Raw genomic sequence first — 23,588 nt, forward strand, 5'->3', positions numbered from 1 at the left:
ATTTAAAGGAAAGAGATTCTTTCTCTCCTTCAGAAGAGTACATTCAAAATAATAAAATATGCCTACCTGGGTTGAAGGACTTTGCATAGGAAGCTTAAACTGCTTCATCACAGATTGGACTACCACCTCATGAGGTCCAAGGTGTAGGTGACCATCAGCAGAATATTTTGGTTAATGCCAAGCATGCATAATGTTTATTTGCAAGCACTCTGTTGTGTCTTCCATATTTGAATTGCTGTACAAAACCAACAAGCTGGTTCTTGGGTTCTTTAATTTCTGCTTCACTACAGGAAGAAGCATTACTTCATCTGGTAATATGTGTACTGCCAGATGATAGTGTACTTGTCAATGAACCTAACCATATTTACACAATCAAAGCCAATCACTGCTGGATCATCCTTTGCAAATGCCTGTCAGCTTTATCTGTCCTGCTTTAATGCAGTGCATCTCAAGTGAGTGGTGCAAGCTGCTCCGAGGTTGCACCTTTTTGGGAGGAATAATTCAGCTGCCATGAAGCATGACTCACAACTGTAACCTATCTGGTTTATCTCCAAACCAATCTTGATGAATAGCAGGGGTCCTAAGATGGAAAATCTTGGCACGATGTCAAGGCATTGATGGTGGGATCATGAATGTGGTCAACCTAAGAAAATGGCCACAAGGTGCTCCACAGATCCATCTCCAGGTTTGTGGCAGTTTGCCCAGCAATTTATGTTATTAGGCTGACTCCATTACCACATTATTCATCAGCCACTCAAAAATTCCAAGTTTAAAAGAAGATTAGAGAACTCAGCTGCACAACAAATCTTTGCTTCATTCTCCTTCTTTGCTCCATATTCAGTACAGAGGATCAACAAAACCTGATAAATATAAAAGGCAGCAGTCCTGGTTGAGGCATTTCCCTGGGGTCAGAAAAACTTGGGTATGTGGGGCCGCAAATTCTTTGCCGACATACACGCTGCTAGCAAAGAACCAAAAGAATGATAGGAATCCAAGGCCACAGCCTTTCTCAACTTAGTGATGTTGGCAGATATCTCACAAAACTGCCGGCCAATATCATTCCTCATTTCCTACTTTAAGCTCCTTCCTCAGAGGAGCACGCTGAAGCTCAATGCCCAAGGAGCAACTCGCTTTCAAAGTGGGCACAACTGTTATGAGCAGGTGCCGACAAGCCATGTAGATGCCAGATTTGCAATACAAATTATAAACAGCTGTCGCAATCATTGAGCTTTCTTCTGGTTTTGATGTTTGGCAGAAAGGATGCAAATAATTCAAGGAATTTGACTACTGTAAGGATGAAGAAAGAAGGTGGCAGGATAGTGGCCAAGTGGTAGTCAGCTTTTCAAGTTCCATTGAGCAGCCTATGTTGTCTATGAGAATCTTTGGGCCCTTAAATGGTTTATATCGAGCTTGTTAGAACCTTGATAGAGGGACTACATATAAAAAGTGTTGTAATTTCTACATGGATAGAAAATATGCTCAAATAACCTTGAATAAAATCTGGATGTGCACTTTAATTGCGTGAATTGGTTGATTATAAATTTAAAACTGTGGAGCATGGGCAAATAAAGGAAAAAAAGTGTTTTGTATCAAACAATGTGGAGGGCAATGCATACAAATAAATTTTTGTAATTAAAAATGTTGAAACACCAAAGCTGTAAATGCTGAAATCTTACACAAAAAATTGCTGCAGGTCAGACAGCGTCCATGTGTGGAAATGGACCGGAGATGACCCTCCTCCAGCAGTTTTCCCCTTTTATATAAGAAATTTCATCCTTTCTACATTAGTCCCGATCAGTGGTTTTCAAGCTTTATCTTTCCACTCACATGCCACCTTAAGTTATCCCTTACTAATTACAGAGCACCTACGGCATAGGGATTACTTAAGGTGGTAAGTGAATGAAAAGAAAAAGTTTGAAAACCACCGGTCTAGATAAAGGATTCACATTTGAACAACCATTTCTACCCATGGGTATTGTCTGATCTGCTGTGTTCCTCCAGCAGTTCTGTTTCCTCAATTAAGAATGTAATTGGTTGAAAAAAGCTTTTTGTCCTCTGCACTCCTTGTTAATTGTTCTGCTGGATTTTCAAATTTAAGCAATGGATGATTACAGCAGCATTGCATTCTATCACTGGACCAGAGTCTAAAATTGGAATCTAATCCTAAACTTTGGCAGCAACTCATGTTCAAAGTTCAGATCTATTGTCAGGGCACATACAAACCTGAGATTCTTTTTCCTGCTGGCCAGGCAGAATTTCTACTTACCAGTAACTAAATTGTACTCAAGAAAATATATATAGCACATACACACACACACACACACACACACACAACAAATCGACTCTGTAATACAAAAAAAAATCAGTAACAAATAATCTCTAAAATTACTTTACACAGGAAATGTCAGTAAATTGGTCGAAGTTCTGCTGAAGAGTTTTGCAATTCCTTGGCAGAATTTTGGTCTTTAATTCAGAAGAGAAACGTTGAAAGTTTTAAATGCCTCTGGCAATCTATTGTCTGTGAGCAATTTCTTCACTTCATCCTTAACCACTGATTATACAGTTCACCATGTACTGCTGTTCAATTGTCTGCTATGAATACATTAAAACAATAGCTTACTACAAAATAAAACCTTTTGTCAAGTGAATATTTCAAAACATTGTAGATAGCAAAGATATTCTTAAATCTCTACAGGTTAACACCAACCACTTTTGAAATGCCATTTGCTCGCACAAAAATTCTGCAAGATGCACATGGTCAGAATGTGCAGATGTGCTTGAAAGCTTTTAATAACATTTGTAAAGTGAATAAAAACAATGAGCTTATTAAAAACCACAAAAGAAAATTCAATTCCTAAATTAAATTATTGTGACATAGGTGTATCAAATAATCTGCATTGAGGTATGCAATTAACACAAACATAAATTAATGCATTAATTACAAAAAGTACAATAATAAACGTTTAAAAATTTAGTTATTTCTGTAATGGATTCTGACTTTATTGTATCTATTTAAGCTGAACTGGTCCAACACTTAGCTGTGGCAATGGGGGTGAGGAGATTAGTATGGGGGGTAGGTAGGGGGTGTCAAAAACAGGGCTTAGTTTGATATGATGTCTAGTCTCTAGTCACTAGCTCAGGGGAGATTCATATCTGGGCAATTTACCAAGCACTGCAATCCTCAATCTGGATCTGGTAGAGAGTGAAGGGTAGAGAGACCCAGATATTGTTCTGCCTACACAGACTCATCACTCCTCTGCTTAATTCTTCATTTTTCTCCTGACTCCACTCTCTGAACAGTATTTCTCAGAAAAAGGATAAACTTTTAGTGTACTCTCCAACAGAAGAGTGAAGGAAATCAGGGATCCATGAGCAGCCAGGATGGAATGGAGGATTGAAAAGCAGTAGAAAGAGACAGGAGTAGGAAGAGGAAAGTCTGTGGAGAGATTTGAATATAACAAGAATGGAAAATTACATTGGAGGTTACAGTCAATGCATTTTCCTTTGGAATATTCAGAAACATAGGAACTATTATTATTGTAAAGCATGAGAACCTTGCGTTGGACCCTCTGTGTCAGTTCTGAGGACATGTTAACTTTTCATGGTCATGAGGCCTCCTATAACCCAGGCCTTGATAGTATAGGCATTCTGTAAAGTGGCGACAGCTGTGAGCAGAGGCTTTACCAGCGCAAATGATACCCCATTGGTAGGTTAGCCAGATGGCTCCTGGCAGTCCAAGCTCATGTAAATCAACATGATTACAGCATCATTACCAATCATAATAAAGTAATAAATAACTGTACCTAATGTGGTCTGATCAGTTGTGCTGAGCTGCAGAGAATATTGGAGGTATAAACTCCGTTCACTCAGGCTGTAAATACTGAGTCCATGGACAGAGTGGAAGAATGGGAGGTGAGGAGCACATACACAGCTGACCTCCAGCATACTCCATTCTTTAAAAATGAAGCAAAGAGGTACAGAAGTTGGGAATTCACTGATATGTGCCTGGCAGTGCACACTACTGCTAGCTTAGGATGTCTCTAAATATCCGTTGGCCAACCATCACTGCGATCCTGCAGTGTTTGTAAAACCCTTGACTGTTATATTCTTTTCTGATAATTGATATGGTCTGCCCTAATATAGATATTTTAAAAACTTCATGATAGAAATAATACATTTCAGCTATTGATAAGTTTTGTTTCCATTAAAGCAACAGGCTGCTAAGAAGAAGAAAAAATCACAGACAGTTGTTTTCAACAGAATGATGATTGCTTCTAGAGGCTGACTATAACTGTTACAGTAGAATGTTTGTGCACAGGAGGCACACATTTGGTAAGATTATGGATGAACGTACAGGAATCTGAGTAAATCAATGCAGAGTTTATCTGTGCAATATAAAAGGTCCATGCAAAGTAATTAGACTATTTATGATCAGATACTAATATCTTGGTTATTTGTACCATGTCACTTACTTCAGCGAAAGTGAATAATCATTTTTGCTGCTTTGACTATTTCGGATGAGATAGCTACACTCTTTACACAATCGTAAAAGGTTTTCTGCATCTGTTCGGCTAATGGCTCCATGATACCACCTATAAGAGAAAAGTAAAGGGAAATAAAAATATTGAATGCATATAACCCATTGAGAATGGGTAGCTCAGTAAAAGTTAAATAAAAATATGGGTTATTATAATCTTCACAAAATGTTTTGCATTTTTTCACCAACTCAGAGTACATTACAGACAGACATTATTCACTCTGCTTTGTTAAATGTGTAGATTGAACCAAACTGTTCACACTATATGTGGTGAAATACCATGGGAAGCATATTCTCAATATATGGACTGAATAGAAAATGTTCTGTGACCATAAGCAGATAATCACATAATTGATCTATAATATCCATTCTTTATTTTTCACTGATTTATATTTTCATAACACAAAAGGATTATTACAAATTTGCCTTATTGGTAATATTTTGCATTTATTTGACACCTGTAATTATACTAAAAACATTCTAATGTCCTTCTCGTGGATGTGAAAACAACCTGTAGTTATTAAAATGAATGAAGGTCAAAGGCATGTTTGACTACAGTATTACACAGACATGGAAAGAAAATTTCAGGAGTCAGGTCTAGGCAGATGAAGCTACAACTGCAATGATGGAGGAATGAAAGGCAGGAGTGGAAAGAACGAGGAGTTCTTTGGGCCTTGTGGGAATAGAAGAAAGGTGGGGCAAGGTCATGCATTGATGTGAAAACAACAATAAATATTTTAAATTTAAGACACTGTAGAACGATCAAGTGATAGAGTTCAACAAATCTTATTGCAAATTTTGGAGGAGAAGGTCAGTTAAGGATGAACTTGAGTTCACCTTGAGCATGCAAGAGCATCCAGGAGATGACTGGAAGAGTGGTAACTGTTTCTCCAGTGTATAATACAAGGCAAGTGCAAAGATGGGTCATCAAACCAGAAAATGTTCCTAGATAGCTAACTTTGATACTTTTGGAATTGTAAACTTCAACGCCGTAGGTACCACTACATCAGATGCATACCCAAACTCTTTGGGGATAGGATTTTTGGTCTGTATTTATGTAGTTTGCTCCAAAACCCTTGCCATATCTGTATTTTAGTGAACTATTAGCAACTCAGATTTGAAGAGTTCAAAGATATGGATAACACACAGAGCTAAAACAAGCCCCAAATGTTGGTTACCCATTACTTCCCATGATTGCTGCATGATCTGCTGAGCTTCTCCAGAATGTTTGTGCATTGCATTGGTTGCCCATGCTTTGGGTGGGAAAATAATGGTTTTAGTCTTGACGGCACTTAATTTTAAGATACCTCATCTCATCTGAGACTGCAATTTTAATCAGTACCTTAGATCAAGGCTATTAGGAGCTGTGGTGGATAGGTGCTGTCAGTAAGAACGAGGAGTCTATCCTGGGACCAAGGTCTTAAATAGACTGACTGATGACCTTGAATGGATGAAACAGACAAAGCTTACAATAGATGGAGAAGTATTGATAGCTGAAGCTATGGATGAAATGACGATCAAGCTTTTGGCAGAATACATGGCTCGTGTAAGAATAAACAAGCTCTACTTGTATAATGAATCGAGGCAAGAGTGAGAAAGTATAACACTTAAAAAAGATCTTGTGTTAAGGAAAGAATAGAGGACCTATGGAATGAGATACAAAGAAAAGTTAATGAATAAAAAGCAATGCGAGTAGGATATTCAGCGGAATTTCTTGTCTTTTTCCAATGAGGTGAGGTAAGATACAAACTAGAGGACAGGAGTTAAGGGTGAGAGGAGAAAAGTTTAAGGGGTACATTAGGGGGAACTTCCTCACAGAGAGTAGTAAGAGTGTGGAATGAGCTGCCAGCTGAAGTGATAAATGTCAGCTCAATTTTAAACAGAAAAATTAATACAGATATCTGCATGGGAGGGGTATGGAGGGCTATGGATTGGGTGCAAGTCAGTGGGACTAGATCCAGTAATAGTTTGGCACAGACTAAAAGGGCCAAAAGGCCTGTTTCTGTGCTGTAATGTTCTCTGGTTCTAAGGTCATCTCTCCTTGTTCATTTCATTATCAGTGCAATTAACATTTCTTCTAAACACTACTCCTAATGTCTGTCTCCCATTTGCCATGCCCCGTTCCTTCCCCCCTCCCCCCCCTTCTATTCGGACACCTGCCAACATTTTTTCATATTTTGATGAAGGGCTCAAGCCCGAAACGTTGGTTGTGTGTCTTTACCTTTGCTACATAAAGGACACTATTTGACCTACTAAGCTTCTCCAGCAGTTTGTGATTTTACTTCAACTATGTTGTCTACAGAATTTTGTGATTTATGTCTCCCATTGCTCAATCCCCATTACCCTTTAAGGCCATCTTCCCATTCTTCAATGATCTTTCTCCCACCATGATTCCACTCTATAAACTTCTACTGACCCATCTAACCTATTCACTTCCTATCCTTTGAGGAAACTGAGTAAATTAATTCAATTCCTCCCTCCCTCCCCTTATTCAGTGCACTGGTAAATCCATACAACAGAAAAGAGAACAGTATAACAGGAACACTGGATTATTTGGAACACAAAAGAACATAACAATGACTTACACCTGCTTCTCCAGTGGAGTGTTTGGGTTTATTCTCTCTCCCACGATCTCACTGAACTCCAGACCGCCATGTTTGATAAGATCTGGAGGCATCAGCTGCCTGTGTCTTTCACATAACGGAGAGGACCGTCTCTTCTCAATGCCATTGAGCTGAACTGCAAGGAGTCAAGATACAATGACAATACTTTAAAAAGTTTCTTCAATCATTTCAAGGAAAGCATCATTAGATCTATCCAGTCCTTTTATCTGATCCAACATTATTTTCTGAGCCAACTTTGCATACAGAACTCTGATTAACATTAATACAAAAGCAAGGTACAAAAGACACTAAATGTTTAAAATAAATAGTGATAAAAGGTCAACAATCTGAAAAATTAATCTTGTTTTTCTTTCATCCAAGCAATTCAAGCTGGTACTGTCTGTTTCACCTATCGACAAATGTTGAACCAAACTTTATAGATTACTGGCAAATCATGACTCACAGAGTTGTTCATTAGGACGGCAATTTCCCAATATAAATTTGTTGCACCATAACTCAGCCCATTTGTCTGTGGCAGGTGCTGTATCAGTTCGAACTTTGGATCTCCCCATTTCTCATTCTGGAGCACAAACTATGTAACTGAAAATAGGTTATCAAAATGCTCAATACAAAATTAATGATTTCAGTATCAACAAATGACTGAAAAATTTCCTTAGAAATTGTATTATGAAGCACAACATGTATGGTTTTTACACTACAATATGTGATAACATTCTTTTTCTTGCTAGAAGGGTAACTGAATTATGATCCTTTTATATTTATGACCTCTTTTGCTGTCTTAGCATATTGTAGTTATTTAAGTTTGGTCTACCTTATGATCCCGTCTACCTCAGTGCATCTGCTCATTGTACTTCTGGATATGAGAATGCACTTTTATTACCCTTTTGTTGGAACACACTTTACCAAGCACAATTTAGTGCAAGCTACACAAGGTTTATCGTTTGTTCTTTGCACGCTTGGTGGTTCAGACATGTTAGAGCATTGAGGCAATTGCCAGGTGCATGGATATGCAGGGATTTCCTATTCAGATGCAAGCCTTCACAACATGTATGATCTTCTTTGTCAGAACTTTTAAAAAAAACTGTTAAAGCAGACACCAGGCTATGGAGACCAGAGCTGGGAACCTACTTTAATTTGTCCTTCAAGTTGAAAGCTCCAAACTGTCCCCACAACCCTGCTCACCCAGTTAAAACATGATGCTTACAAATCTGATTGCAAACCTGCCCCAAAGGTAAAACTCAAAAATCTGCAGACACAGTGATTGAAATAAAAACACTGAGCTGAAGAAACTCAGCAGGTCAAACAGTGTATTTTATAATACCAAAGATACATAACCAAGGTTACACCTTGAGCTCTTCATCAAGGTATGAAAAAATGTAGGCAGGTGTCCAAACAAAATGGGGAGTGGAAGGAGTACAGTCATACAGGTAGGAGATAATAGGTGGATAAGGGAGGGAAGGACACCAGTAAGCAGGGGGAGGAGGGCTGGCTCTGTGACTGGAGAGGGAAGGGGTGGAGAGCTGGAGGAAAGAAGACAAAGGAAAAAAGGGAGAGAGAATGGAGAGTAGGCTAGCAGAAACTGGATAAGTCAAAGGTGATGCCATCTGATTAGAGAGTGTCCGGATGGAAAATTAAGCGTTGCTCCTCCAATTTATGGGTGGTCTTGTGGGACAGTATCTGAGGCCATGGACAGATGATTGGCCACTGGGAGACATGGTCACTGTAGTGGACAGAGCGAAGGTGCTCAGTGAAGCAATCTCCCAGCCTCTGTCCAATCTCTCCAATGTAGAGAAGGCCACAATGGGAGTACCGGATGCAGTACACAACTCCTGCAGATACACAAGTGAAGTCTTGCTTCACTTGAAAGGATGTTTGGGGCCCCAAATGGTGGTGAGGGGGAGGTATGGATACAAATGTTCCACTTCCTGCGGCCACAAGGGAAGCTGCCAAGGGGGTGATTGGTGAGAAGGGATGAATAGACAAGGGAGTCATGGAGGGAGCAATCCCTACAGAAGGCAGAGAGAGGATGAGAGGGGAAGATGTGTCTGTTGGTTGGATCATATTGGAGGTGGCAGAAATTATGGAGAATAATGCACTGGATGTGGAGGCTGGTAGGTGAGGACAAGGGGAATCCTGTGTTTGTTAATTCTATGATCAGAAGGGGGCCAGGGCAGATTAGCAGGAAATGAAGGAGATGTGGGTTAGGGCTGAGTTAATAGTGATGGAAGGAAAGCCACATTTGTGAAGGAGGACGACATTTCAGATGATCTTGACTGGAAGACCTCATCTTGGAAACAGATATGGTGGAGATGGAGAATTTGGGAAAAAGGAATAGAATCCTTTCAGGGGACTGGGTGTGAAGAAGTGTAGTCGAGCTAATTGTGGGAGTTGGTGGGTTTGTAAAATATGTCTGTGGAAAGCTTGTCTCCCAAGATGAAGACAGAGAGATCAAAGGGAGAGAGTCACTGGAGATGGACCAGGTGAATTTGAGATTGAGGGTGGATGATGCAGCAAAGTGAATGAAGTTGACAAGCTAATCATGGGTTAATGAAATAGCCCCAATGTAGTCATCTATATAGCATAAGAAGAGTTGATGGGCCTTGCCTGTGTAGGCTTGCAACATGGATTGCTTCACGAAGCCCACAAACAGGCTGGGACCAATGTGCGAACCCATGGCTGCACCTTTGATTTGAAGAAAGTGGGATGAGTCAAAGGAAACCTAACCCACCACTCAGCAGTTGACCAGAACTCCCTGAAGCCAGCCAATCCCTGCTCCTTACTTACAAGTAAATAACTTCATAAAGTGTTCTCCTCGCTCCAATTCACTCTGGGCCTCTTCCCTCTAGGGACTACCTTCAAGTATCTACCATTGGTGTACAGCTTATCCCAAAACACACTTGCCTTGGATCTCACACACGTTACAGTAGCAAGCCCTTGATAGATAGAAGAGGACATGAAACTTTGACCCACCAAACACAAACCATTCAATGTACCTTCCTACACTCTAAATTTCTAGGCACGTTTATCTTCACATCCCTCCAACCTCTACAACTATGTCATCTGTAATCTGCTCCTGATACCATCTTAAATAAACTGATCACGGTTTTTGGGTTACGTGTACCTTAGCAACAGTTAGCTCCATTGCGATGTACAGTAACATAATCAACGTGCATTGGTAAGTTCAACTTCGAATTATCTCATTTAGACTTGAGAGTTTCTTTACTTTGTTCCACTCCAATGGTAATAAGCAACGGGGTAATGGGCATATTAACATAATTGACTTCCAAGATTATGAATCTTAGTACTTACAGAAGAATATATGCTTGGGATACAAACTAGAATATTCCCATTCTGTCCAAAATACCCATGAGATCAATTAAGATACTAACTCTGTTCGTCTTTGGAATGTGGGAGGAAGCTGGAGCTCCTGGAGGAAACCCATGCAGAAACTGGGAGAATGTACAAATTCCTTACAAAGAGTAGAGGATCTTGATTTAGATATACCAGTAAAATATCTAAATGCATACAAAGGAACCTGCTTCACAAATAATCATACAGAAGATGCAGAAAATGTGTCTCCAGTTCCACAAAACCATAAGATAGAAAACTGGGCAGAAACCATCTATAGCCCCTTTCACACTTGCAAGTGATCCTAGGAATCAAATGCCAATCGGTGTGAAAGTAAAATAAGCTCAATGCTGGCATCAAATGATGCCCATCTCATGCCGGGGATTGACAGCCTCGACCCCTTGTACAATTCCCATCCTCTGGTATCAGGCAAATGTGAAAGGAGTAAATGCATTGTGGGATTGAAATGACCCAAGTTTTTGCATGAGTGAAGGAAGAAAAGATTAAAAAGGTATAAACTTTGCCCTGGTAAAGTTGCAGTGGGAGAGGGAGACGAAATACATAGCAATAAATAGCAATAGCAGATCATTTTTAAGCAGCGTGGGAAAATTGGGAGCACTATAGCGCACAATTTATAAAGACTGGGGGGGGGGGGGGGGAAGCAATTTAACTTCACAGAATGCCATGTGGCAGAGAAATTGATCAGGATTTAAGGCAGGTCCACCATCACTCAATGCTTCATGACATTACCAGTAGAAGGTAGAACAGTCCTAACTCCAGGGATGGCTCCTTGCAAGTGTGAAAATGTTCAGTATCCCAGTTAGATGTGGTCAAGTGTGAAAAGCCAAACCCCTATTCCTATCCCAGGACACTGAACAGCCAATTTAGTGGGATGCAAGTGTGATAGGGCTTATGTGACAGGACCAGCACCAACATTAACATCTGCTTATGTGGCAAATTGCAAGAGGCATCACGTCCATGAATATATTCAACTTGCACAAATGTGGTTGGGTTTTGTCCAAGTTCATAAGATGGCTGAACAAAACAGTGCCACAAACAGTTCCCTATGCCCCTTACAGAAGGGAATCACAGAGCTTGTTCCAACCACGATAAATGTGAACATTGTCGCATATTGATACAAATTAATAGTACTTCAAGGCTTTGTGGCAGCAAGATATTGCAGAGAAACAGAGGATGAATATTCAAATAATTAGACAAAACTCTCACTAGAAATGACAAAGCTGGAAAAAGCAAAACACTTTTTTCAAGAAAACTTGTTCAACATTTAAATATCACGATTTATTTTTCTCCTGTTAAGCATATTCACATTAAACCAATGCTTGTGAGAGTTTCCTCTATGTAACCTGGTTTTTAAAAATGCAAGATATCAAGTATGTTATTTTTGAATTCATTCGAACATCTGCTGTACCAGATCTGGTCATGATGTCACTAATTGGAAGTGGCAGTTAATTAGGATGGAATAATTGGGGCACACGGGGATTTCTGGACATCACTTGCAGGTTACAATGAAATCATGCTAATTACTCGGGAATTGAAATTATTAAAAAATAATTAATTTAATTTGGAGATGCAACATAGTACCACGCCCTTCTAGCTCACGATCCCACGCAGTCCAAATACACCCATTGACCAATTAACCTACCATCCCTGCATGCCTTTGGAAAGTGAAAGGAAACCAGAACATTCGGAGAAAACCGATGCACACACAGGGAGAACATACAAACTCCTTGCAGCCAGCAGTGGATTCAAACTTGGGTCACTGGTGCTCTAATAGTGTGATGCTAACCGCTTTATTAAGCAACTGGAGCAAGTCAGATATGTGGAATGGTTGTGAAAAGAAATTGGCTGAGGGAGCAGGAGAAAGGATCTCAGCAGCAGTTCATTACTACGAGTTGTTCAGAGAGCACAATTTATTGAGGAACAATGCAGGAGACATTTGAACTTTAGCAAAGACTCTTTAATAAAATTTGCCCTCAGTTACAACACAAGTGCAACTTTGAAACAGGTGTTGAGCACGACAACGTACTCTACGAGTACAATGGATTCCTTCTAGGTTGGAGTTGGAGAGATCTGTATCCTTGCAGTTTGCAAAGGTTACTGCCTTGATACAAGAATAGGGAATTGTGTTTCATCCTCTCTTGCTGGACTGCATTAGATGGGCAGTTCAGGAGCTTCTGTGCAAATTTTCCCACTGCACATTAGTTTTGTTGTCTGCTCGGAGATAGATCTCAACCAAAAAGGGATTCTGCTTGCTGGAGTTCCAGCTGATTGTAAGCAAATGCAACATCACTGCAGTCTTCATGGTCTGTTTTTTTTTTAAGCAAGCTATTGATTCAGCTACATACAAGTCTTCTGGACAATTTCCTGGGTGGTGTCTGAACAACAAAGGCCACCTGTTGAACTTCAATGTGTCATCCATGCACATGGAGGCAGAATGAATGCTTTGAAAATATGTAGCTGCAACCAATTAGAGCAACCATCAGGGGCCCAAATGCCCTCACAGGGGCCATACATATTTAAAGCACAGCCCCGGACTGAAATCATGAAATATTTTTTGTTTTTTATGTAGTTGGTAAGACAGAAGAAATCAACTAAACTTGACTGTTTCACAGGGAAGGGGGCCAAGTCCTCAGGAGGGGAGGGGGGGGGGGTCATAGACAAAAAAAAGGCTGAGAATGGCCGAATTAAACCACTGACATGCAAACTGAAGACTTCTGCAATCCAGAGTGCTCTGATAGATCCTTCAGTCCCTGGCAGAGCAGATGTCATGGGGTTCAGCTAGTACTACCTTGCCATCATGAGGGCAGTATTAGAAATGAGGTGCTATTGAGCAGAAAGAACTGGTAGATCAAGAAGAGCAGGATAAGGTGAATGGTCAGTCTTTTTCCAAGGGTAAGAAAGTCTAAAACTTAAAATCACAGGTTGAAGGTAAGAGAGGAAAAATTTCAAGGGAACCTGAGAGGGCAAGTTTTTCCACAGATGGCAGTGGGTATGAACGAGCTGCAGAGGAAGTGAAAGAGGCAGGGACAATTGTGATGCAAAACAGAAAGTGTTTGAGTGAGTATTGTGAAGCGTTCTATAATGTGAGCTTGTCATGGTGCAGTTATATAGAGAGTGTAAAAACTACAAGATGTGGATGTAAAACTTGGATCACTAATAAATATACAAAACGGTTATTTGGATTGGAAAAGTTTGGAAGGATATAGGCCAAACGAACGCACATGGGACGAGCTCATCTGGACATGCTGATTAGCTCAGACAAGTCATGCTGAAGTGCCCATTTCTGTGCCTAGTACCTTTATGACTAAATGGCAGGAGGAAAGAAAGCAAAGGGGGAAAAGTCTGGTCAAACCCATTCCAGTTGGATTATCTGCAAATACCTCAATGAAAACAATCTTATGTCCTCCTGTCAACAATGCCACCACTTACTGCCCTTGCTGATCACCTGAACAAATGGGCCAAACACTTTTTATTTGGCATCACCATTGTCCTCACCCTTAACATTTCTTCTGGCAGCTCATTCCATATACCTAATATTACCTGGGAAAACATTGTCCTCTCAGGTTTCCTTTCAATCTTTCCCCTCTGACCTCAAAAGCAAAAGCCACCACAATACAAATGTTTTAAGCAAGTATTACAAATTCAAAGAAAAAATTCTATCCTGTAATTCCATTTGAATTTTTGAAGTTTCAGAGATACAATACATCTTATGTTGGTTTCAAAGTGCGTCACTATAAATCGTTTACTTGCAAGAATTTCCATGATATTTTGCAAGTTCGTGAAGGCAGGGCGCTTGCTGTGTCTGATGTGGATTTATTCAGGCTTTTGATAAAGTTCCACATAATAGGTTTGTTAAAAAAGTAAAAGGATCCCTTGAAAAGTGGCAAACTGCATTTAAAGTGGCAGATGGCAATGTAAATGGTTGAAGGGCAGAGGGATCTCGCAATGAATGCCCACATATCCTTATTGATTACGATAAGTTGTTTAAAGAACATGCAGCGTATGTTAGCACACCTATTAGCTGTGGTATAGTGTACAAGACCAAGGACAATATATACACAATGCAAGAAATTCAGCAGATCAAACAGTATACTTTAAATAGCAAAGATACATAACCAAAGTTTCAGGCTTGAACCCTTAATCAAGGTATGAGCAAAATGTATGCAGGCGCCCGAACAAAATGGTGGAGTGGGGAGAGGGGCAGGGGGAAAGGCAGGATGTAATAGGATGATGAGGGAGGGAACACCAGCAAATAGGGAGAGAGAGAATGGCTCTGTGAATGAAGAGGGTAGAGAGCTGGAGGAAAGAGAGGGATGGGGAAGAACAGGAAAACAGGGAATGGGCGAGCAGAAACCCGAAAAGTCAATGTCAATGTCATCTAGTTGGCGAGGGCCCAGAGGGAATATCAGGTATTTCACCTCCAATTTCCAAGTAGCTTTGGTTTGACTAGTATGTGAGCCCATCGACACGTCAGCATAGGTGTGGGGCATAGAAGTGAAATGGTTGGCCTCTGTCATCGACGCAGACAGAGTGAAGGTGCTCGGTGAAGTTTTACTTCACTTGGAAGGATTGATTGGGGCCCCAGTGGAGGTGTGAATGCAAGTGTGGCACTTCCTGCGGCTGCAGAAGGTGTCAAGGGGGCGATTGTTGGGAAGGGATGAGGGAGTCATGGAGGGAGCAGACCATTCGGAAGGTGGAGAGAAAAGATAAGAGGAAGATGTGGCTGGTGGTGGGATCATGTTGCTTCCAAGATGAGGTCTTCCAGTCCAGATAATCGAGATGTCCACCTTCTTCCAAATACATGGCTTCCCTTCCATTACCGTCAACTTTGCCCTTACCCACATCTCCTTCATTTCTTGTCCATTTGCTCTGGCATTCTCTGGCCTAGACGTGACAAAAAACAGGATCCCCACCCCCATCCTCATCTACCATGCTACCAATCTCCACATCCAACACATTTCCTCTCCAATTTCTGTCACCTAAAACATAATCCCACCAGACACATCTCCAGCCTCTCTGCCTTTGGTAAGGACTACTCCTTCCGAGATTCCCTTGTCCACTCATCCTTTTTCACCAATCATCCCCTTGGCACTTTCCCCTGTCAATGACAGGGATCTCCTAGTTGCCAACCATTTCTATTTTGCGCCCCACTCCCATGGTCAAACCAAGGCCATTGTAAATTGGAGTAACACCTAATATTCTGTTTGGGCACTCTCCAACCAAAAGGCATTAACATTGACGTCCGGTTTCTGCTAATCAAATTATTTTTCTCCCTCTTATCCCTATCCCTCTGTTTTCTTTCATTCAGCTCTCCTCCCCCTTCATTCTATTCACAAAGCCATCCCCCTCCCTGTTTTCTGGTGAGCCTTCCCTCCCTTAGCCATGTATTACCTCCTGCCTGTCAGCCTGTGATCCTCCCCCTGCCCTTCTCCCCCATCCTCATTTTGTTTTGGCACCTGCCTACATTTTGCTCATACCTTGAGGAAGGGCTCAAGCCCAAAACATTGGTTATGTATAATATAAAGTCCACTATTTGACCTGCTGAGTTTCTCTGGGATTGTGTTTTTATTTCAATCGTGGTGTCTGCAGATTTTCATATTTTACTCAGATGGATTATGCTGGAACTACATATCCTGGTCATACCATAGTTTGATTACAGCCTTCATTTCTGGTAACCACATTACAGAAGAGAACTGATTCAACTGGAAGTATTCAGAAGAGATTGAAGCAGTTGACACAATGCTATTACAGCCCACATGACCTGGATTTGAATCTGCACTGTCTACAATGAATTTGTGCGTTTTTCCTATATCTGTGTGGGTTTTCTCCCACATTCCAAAAATGTAAGGGGTTTATAGGCTAATTGGTACATTTGAGGGGCACGGGCTTATGAGCTGAAAGACCTGTTATTGTGCTAGATATTTAAATATTAAATTTTTTGAGTGTACATGTAGGTCTGAAAACTTTACCATGAGCTAAGACTGAATGCAAGGGGTTTGGAAGAGACTTAACTGGAGGTATAATAACAGGACAGATCCATTTCCTTCAGCAGAGTGGTGAAAAAAGCAGGGATATGGATTTAGAGTAGTTGGTAAAAGGTAGATGAAGAAAAATTATTTTACCTGGGGGAAGAAGGGGTCTGGAATTCATTACATGAAGGAATATTAGCAAGAGATATCATTCCATTTAAAAAAAAATACTTGTATGTATATGTGAAGGGCCAAAAACCTTGTGCCAGAGAATGGAAGTAGGCTGAAAAGCTGTTTACTGACTGGCATAGTAACAATGGCATAAATGGTCTCTTTCTTCATTATTTTATGATTCTACCTTATATGTATTATGTAAGAGATGCATGCTTACACCACCTGTAGCTTGTAAATCACAAGGGAACACAGGACTAGATATGCAAAGTGAATTTAAAAAAAATAATTCTGCCTAGCTAGTATTCATGCACCTTATCCCACAAAACAGAAAGTGCTTAAGCAAGTGTTGGGATGTGTTCTCCATTGCGGGCTTGACATGATGCAGTCAATTGCCAAGTGTGTAAGCAGCAAGATGAAACTGCATCAGTGGAAAGTGAACCTTTCATAAAGCATTTAGAGGGTGGACAGTCAGAAGCTTTTCTCTGGATTAAAAGTGGCACATACTAGAGGACATACATACAAGGTGTGTGGAGGGGGAGATAACATTTAAAGGAGTTTAAAATGTATGGGGCAATTTTTATATAAAAAAAGTGATGAGTACTTGGAACAGGTTCCCAGAAGCAGTAGTGGGAGCAGATAGAATAGACAGACACATGAATATGGAGGGAATCGAGGGATATCTATCAAGTGAAGGGCCAATTCCTGTGGTGTTCTGATCCATGTTCTAATATTCAAGGAGATTTAGGCAGATTGGTAGAATGGGCAGTTAAAATCTGAAATTTCTTTGTTGCTAATCCTACCAATCACCCCTTAGCATCTACCCATGTGACTGCAGGAAATGCTACAGTTGCACCTACACCTCCTCCATCACCACTCCTCGGGGCCCAAAACAGTCCTAAGTGAAGCAACACATCATGTGAATTTGTAGGGATCAGGTATTGCATACAGTGCTCCTGATGTTGTCTCCTCTACATCAGGGAGACTGGACGCAGCAGGGAGATTGCTTCGATGCTCTGTCCGCTGAAACATCAGAGTCCTCCCAGTAGCCAACCCTTTTAATTCCATACACCATTCCCACACCCACACATCTGTCCATGGCCTATGTGCTGCCAAATCGAGGCCATCCGCAAATTGGAGGAACAATACCTTATATTTTGTCTCAGCAGTCTCTAGACGGTGTCGATGTTGACCTCTAATTTCTGTTAATCTGCCTCCCCAGTCCCTCTTTCTGTCAGCCCCTCTTCTAGCTCCCCACTCCCTTCCCTTCCTTCTCCCATCAAAGCTATAGTTATTAGCCCTCTGCCCTCTCCCCCATCATTTCTCAGCTTCTTTCTCTCTCTTCTACACTCCCACCTGAATCCATCTATTACCTCTTATCTATTAGACTTACACTTCCCCCACCTATTTATTCAGACACCTGCCTGAGTTTCGGAACTTCTGATGAATAGCTCAGGTCTGAAATGTCGATGGTCTTTTACTTCCTGCGATGCAGCGTGACCTGTTGAGTTTTTCCAGCACTTTTGTGTACTGCTCTGGACCATAGCATCTGCAGATTTTCTTGTTCATCTTCAATTAAAATTTAATACAGAGAAACAAAAAGTGTTACATGACAGTAGGAGAATGAGAATAGGTATTATAAACCTGAGCGGACAACTCTAAAAAGGATAAAGGAACAGGAAGGTGGAAGGCATGTGAATATTTTATCACAAATAGTGGGCCAAGATGAGAGAACAATTGAAAGCAAACTGCATCATGAGTTCTATAAACAGAAAAACAAAGCAAGAGAGAAAGAAACATATAATATGCCTTTATACAACACTGGTACAGCCACAAGTGAAATACTGTGTCGCCCTTTTAGTATTACAATTGGGAAAGATATAAAGGCACAGAAGAAAATGTAGAAGTCATTTTCCAAACTGACTTTAGCAGTGAGTGATTTGAGTTACATGGCCACACTGGGGAAGCTTAGAACAGAGCTGTTAGGAGGAAATAAAATGAAGCTATTTAAAATCATTAAGGCCATAGATAAAAATTGATAGATAACTTCTAATTTGCAGTTGTGGTCAAGAATTATGAGAACATGAGGAATTAATAAAAACATTAGAGGTTAGGGTCTGTAATGAACTGTCAAGAGTAGCAGTGGATTGAAATGGGAGTTAGTAAATATCCAAAAGCAAAGCATTAAGGCTACTGGAAGGGGTCAGGCAAATGAAGAGCCAATCGCTCCTTCAATGCTGTAACTATACTGTAGCTCTTTGCAATACTTGTTATTTTTAGGGCCTTGTTAACCTAGTTTTACAGTATGCTCGTTGAACACAATTCTCCAAGGACAAAGTGGCCTCCTTATCCTTCTATCTTCGTTAAAATTGATCTTTCATTACTCCCATTCTACAAATTCATCATCAATTATAGTCAAAGTTTTCCTTTTACATATGAGAAGTTGCTGACAAACATATATTTTCACATTTTACAACTTTTACTGAATTTGATGGCATTTAAGACCCCCCCCCCCCCCATTTTAGTAAAAATTTTTTTTAGTGTGCATTTACAGGTAAGCATTTAATGTTATTGAAATATGTAGCTACAGCATAGTAGAAAAAAAAGCTTGGACAAAACCTGCAACTAGGACAACAGGAAAAATCTTTTTAATAATACTGTTGTAATTTACAAGAGAAAACAAATGCAGCTTAGCTGTAGCAGAAAACACTTCATAAAAACAATCTGCTGCTTTTTTAAAAATAAACAGTTCCCCACACTAGTCCCACTACCCCTCTCTCTCCCAGCAGCCTGCTGTTGGTCCCCACACTGGTCCCACTGACCTGCTCTTTCCGGGGTGGGGGCAGCAGAGCAGGGCGGTGGGATCAGTGCGGGAACTGACAGCAGCCCCCCGAGAGAATCTCCCGACAGCCTGCCACCAGCCCCCCGAGAGTCTCCCGACAGCCTGCCACCAGCCCCCCCGAGAGTCTCCCGACAGCCTGCCACCAGCCCCCCGAGAGTCTCCCGACAGCCTGCCACCAGCCCCCCGAGAGTCTCCCGACAGCCTGCCACCAGCCCCCCGAGAGAGTCTCCCGACAGCCTGCCACCAGCCCCCCGAGAGAGTCTCCCGAAGCCTGCCACCAGCCCCCCGAGAGAGTCTCCCGACAGCCTGCCACCAGACCCCCGAGAGAATCTCCCGACAGCCTGCCACCTGCCCCCAACGATAGATGGCAGTGATATTGGTGAGCCATGCAGCGTCGATGATCACTGTTAGCTTTACTCACCATTATCACCCTAATTTCAACTTTGCATACAAGACCCGGGGGATATTTTTGAGCCATTATTTTGGGAAGAAAAATGCATCTTATATGCCATCAAATATGTGGAAATTGGACTTTTATTCAACTGCTCCAAATTTTGCTCAATTTTACATATGGAATTACCACTGACATCCACATCTCACTTTTTATAGGATACTCATTTTAAAAAGGAAGTTGGTCTGTATTTAAATAAATCATCATGGATGGGCTTATTCAGCTAAACAAGGAGTCTGCAGATGCTGGGAAACTGGAGCAACACACAAAGTGCTGAAGGAGCTCAGTAGGTCACACAGTATCTGGAAAGCAACAGGCAGTCAATTTTTTGGCTTGCAACACATCGGGGATTTCAGACCATTCATAGTGCAATATTTGCCTGCTGTCTCCTCTCTGGCAGACTTATAACTGGAATCTAATAATTCTTGCACAAATAATCGGGATCTAAACACAAGAAACCGCTATACTTGGTCAAATGGAATTTTCAACTAAACAAAGCTTCAGTGCAAGAAATCAACCTGGATGCTGGAAATAAAGTACCTAACAAAATAATGGAGCCACATAGCATCATCTTCATTATGGCATGACCAATACTCAACTGTGTATCCTAAAACAAAGAACTGGAATTTAATTCTGAGGCCATGTAAATCCATCCATCTCTCTGCTGAAGACCTATGAAATGTTATGCCACCATTACAAGTATATTTGAACTGCTAAAGTTCAAAAGGTAATTCATACTCCATTTTGTAGAGCAAATAATTTAGTGCAATTATAAACTGTGTATGCAATAGCTTTGGAGAGGCTATAATGAAATGCACAGTTATCATTATCCATCGACTTCCTCTGTGAACTTGAGGTTCACTGGCAGTGCTATCAAATGGAGCGAGTTCCTTCAATGCCCTCTCCTGAGGTATTTGATAACTCCTGTTTGCCCTAAAATGGCTTACATTCGATATCTTTTATTGAATATTACAGCACACTACAGGCCCTTCAACCCATGATGTTGTGCTGACCTTTATAAGCCTACTCCACATCAATCAAATCCTTTTCTTCTTCATAGCCCATAATCTTCCAATTTTATTTTATCCATGTGCCATCTGAGCGAGTTTAAATGTCCCTATTGCACCAGTCTCCACCACTCCTGGCAATAAATTAGGCCCCCACAACTCTCGGTTGGGGGGGGGGGGGGGGGGAGAAACAACTATGATAAAAGTCAGTTCTGGTCACTGTCTCTTAAATATCTTCATTTTGAGATCTACCACCTGACTATGTTTATTACCTAGTATTAGATCCAGAAAGCTCTCTCCTCTGGTTGGTTTATCCACAAACTGCGTCAGGCATCTGGCTTGGACAAACCTTTTTTCTGCCCCATCTGAAACTTTTGCACTAAGGAGATGCCAGACAATATTAGAGCAGTTGAAGCCTTCCATGACGACAACCCTGTTATTTTTGCACCTTTCCAAAATCTGTCTACTTATCTGCTCCTCAATGTTCAGGGGGCCTTTTAACTACTCCCAATAGGGTAATCGTTCTCTTCATGTTTCAGACTTTCACCCACACTGACTCAGTAGACAATTCCTCCACCAAGCCCTCTCTTTCTTCAGCTGTGATACTATCCCTGATTAGTGAAGCCACTTTTACCACCCTCCCTATCCCTTTTGAAACATATAAACTTGCATCAGCTCATTCTGTTCTTGTGTTATCCAAGTCTCTATAATGACCATCATAATTCCATGTACTGATTTAATTTCATCACCCTTATTCTTAATCTCGCAATAAAACAAACTCATTTTAACTGACTACATTTATGTTCCATCTACTGCCCATCCTTCTCACAATCTTGCTACACATTGCATCTTCCTTTTCACCAATTGCTCCATCATCTGATTTAACACTCTTGTACCCTGTCGAGCTAGTTTAAACCTCCCCAACAGTTCTGCCCACAGGGATATTGGTCCCTCTCCATTTCAGGCGCAACCCATCCTTTTTGTACAGTTCATACCTTTCCCAGAGGAGATCTCAAAGATCCACAAACCCGACCCCCTGCCCCCACTCCTCAGCCATAGCTTCCTATTCTTGCCCTCACTAGTGAATAGCACAGGCAACAATCCAGAAATTACCACCCTTGAGGTCCTGCTCTTTAGCTTCCTTACTCCCCATACTCATCCTTCAGGACCACATCGCTTTTCCTATCTATGTCATTGGTCCAACTTGTACCATGACATCTGGCTGATCACCTTGTCAAGAATGCCATAGACTCAATCTGAGATATTCTTGGCCCTGACACCTGTGAGGCATCATAGAATGTGGAAATCTCAATCTCGTCACAGAGGATTCATTGGTAAAGGGAGATTCTTTCACTATTGCTCTCCCCCCCAGGTTTCCTTCTGAGCCACGGATACCTGGCTGCTGCAGCTTTTCCCTGGTCTGTCATTTACCCAATAGTATCGAAAATGGCGTACTTATTATTGATGGGTACAGCCACAGAGGTACCTTGCATTGACTGCTTGTTCCCTTTCTCTTGCCTGACAGTTTCCCAGGTGCCTATTTCTTGTATCCTGGTGTGATGGCCCTCCTGTAACTCTTATCAACTCCTCGGCCTCCTGAATGATCCGGAGTTTATCCAACTCCTTAAGGAGCTGCAGCCGGGGGAATTTCTTGAAGATGAAGTCTTTGGGGACACTGAAAATTTCACTGAGTTCTCAATTCCTGAAAATGATGCACACGACTGCTCTGATTGCCAATCCCTCGGCTTAATCTGTGCAATAATAAAGTGAAACAAGGGTTGAGGACAATGGGATCAGTTTTGTAGCTGCAGCTGTGATCTTAAAGGTCAAGTGTGCAACTAGGCACTTGGGCAGGTTGGGGCTGGAGCCCAAATCTAGTGCACTTCCATTTTTCAGCTTTCTTTCACAATTAAATTGACAGGTTGGCATGTCCCAGAGCAGAGGTTGACTGGTGTACGTCATTGTGGATTTGGCTTTATGGCCAGCAGCTTCCCGGTAGCTATCCCCCCCCCACCTCCACCCCATCCCTCTCCACAGCAGGTCTGCCCCTCTATCTTTTGCAACAGGGAGTGCTAGCTAGATTATATGGTTCTCATGATCTAACATTTTCCCCATGTACATAAATTCTGGATTTCTCCAATGTACAACAGAAATTACTTACCTCTAGCCAGACCAGATTAACTCCTCAATTTCCCAGCAGTAGCCAAAACATGTAATAGACAGTGAGGAGAAGAGGGGGTTTGAGAATCAGAGAAATCCTGGGAGGTAAAGGTAATGGAAGATGGAGGAAATGGTGGAACATGGATTGGGAATAGCCAGAAATTGTGGTTTTCAATGATGAGATGTGCACACAACATGCCTTATTAAGTGTGAAGGAAACCCTTACATTTTGTCTGTGCCTCAAACAGAGCTCATGAATCTGTTTATTTCTCCACTGGTTCTGTTCCACTGAAAAGAGAAGGCATGTTGAATATGACATTAGGTCTGGAAGATGCATTGGGCCTCAAAGGAACAGTGCTGGGCAATGGGCTGGAAAACGGAGTAGTAGGCAACCCCACTCCCATATCTCTCCTTCCCCTATCCCTAAGACTCCTTTCCTCTTTCCCTTTCTCTCTGGC

The 23,588-nt window shown here is 41.3% G+C and overlaps 1 protein-coding gene across 1 annotated transcript in view; it reads right to left on the reverse strand.

Annotated features, from left to right (window-relative positions):
• LOC138754985 (SH2 domain-containing adapter protein F-like) overlaps window positions 1-23,588 on the reverse strand; it is a 106,495-nt gene that overhangs the window by 13,678 nt on the left and 69,229 nt on the right. The window contains exons 5-6 of the mRNA XM_069920099.1: window positions 7,123-7,276; window positions 4,473-4,592 (exon numbers count right to left, since the gene is read on the reverse strand). Coding sequence (XP_069776200.1) covers window positions 4,473-4,592; window positions 7,123-7,276 — 274 coding nt within the window. The remainder of the gene's footprint in view (window positions 1-4,472; window positions 4,593-7,122; window positions 7,277-23,588) is intronic.

Source organism: Narcine bancroftii, chromosome 1 (assembly GCF_036971445.1).
Source record: "Narcine bancroftii isolate sNarBan1 chromosome 1, sNarBan1.hap1, whole genome shotgun sequence".
Classification (NCBI taxonomy): Eukaryota; Metazoa; Chordata; class Chondrichthyes; order Torpediniformes; family Narcinidae; genus Narcine; species Narcine bancroftii.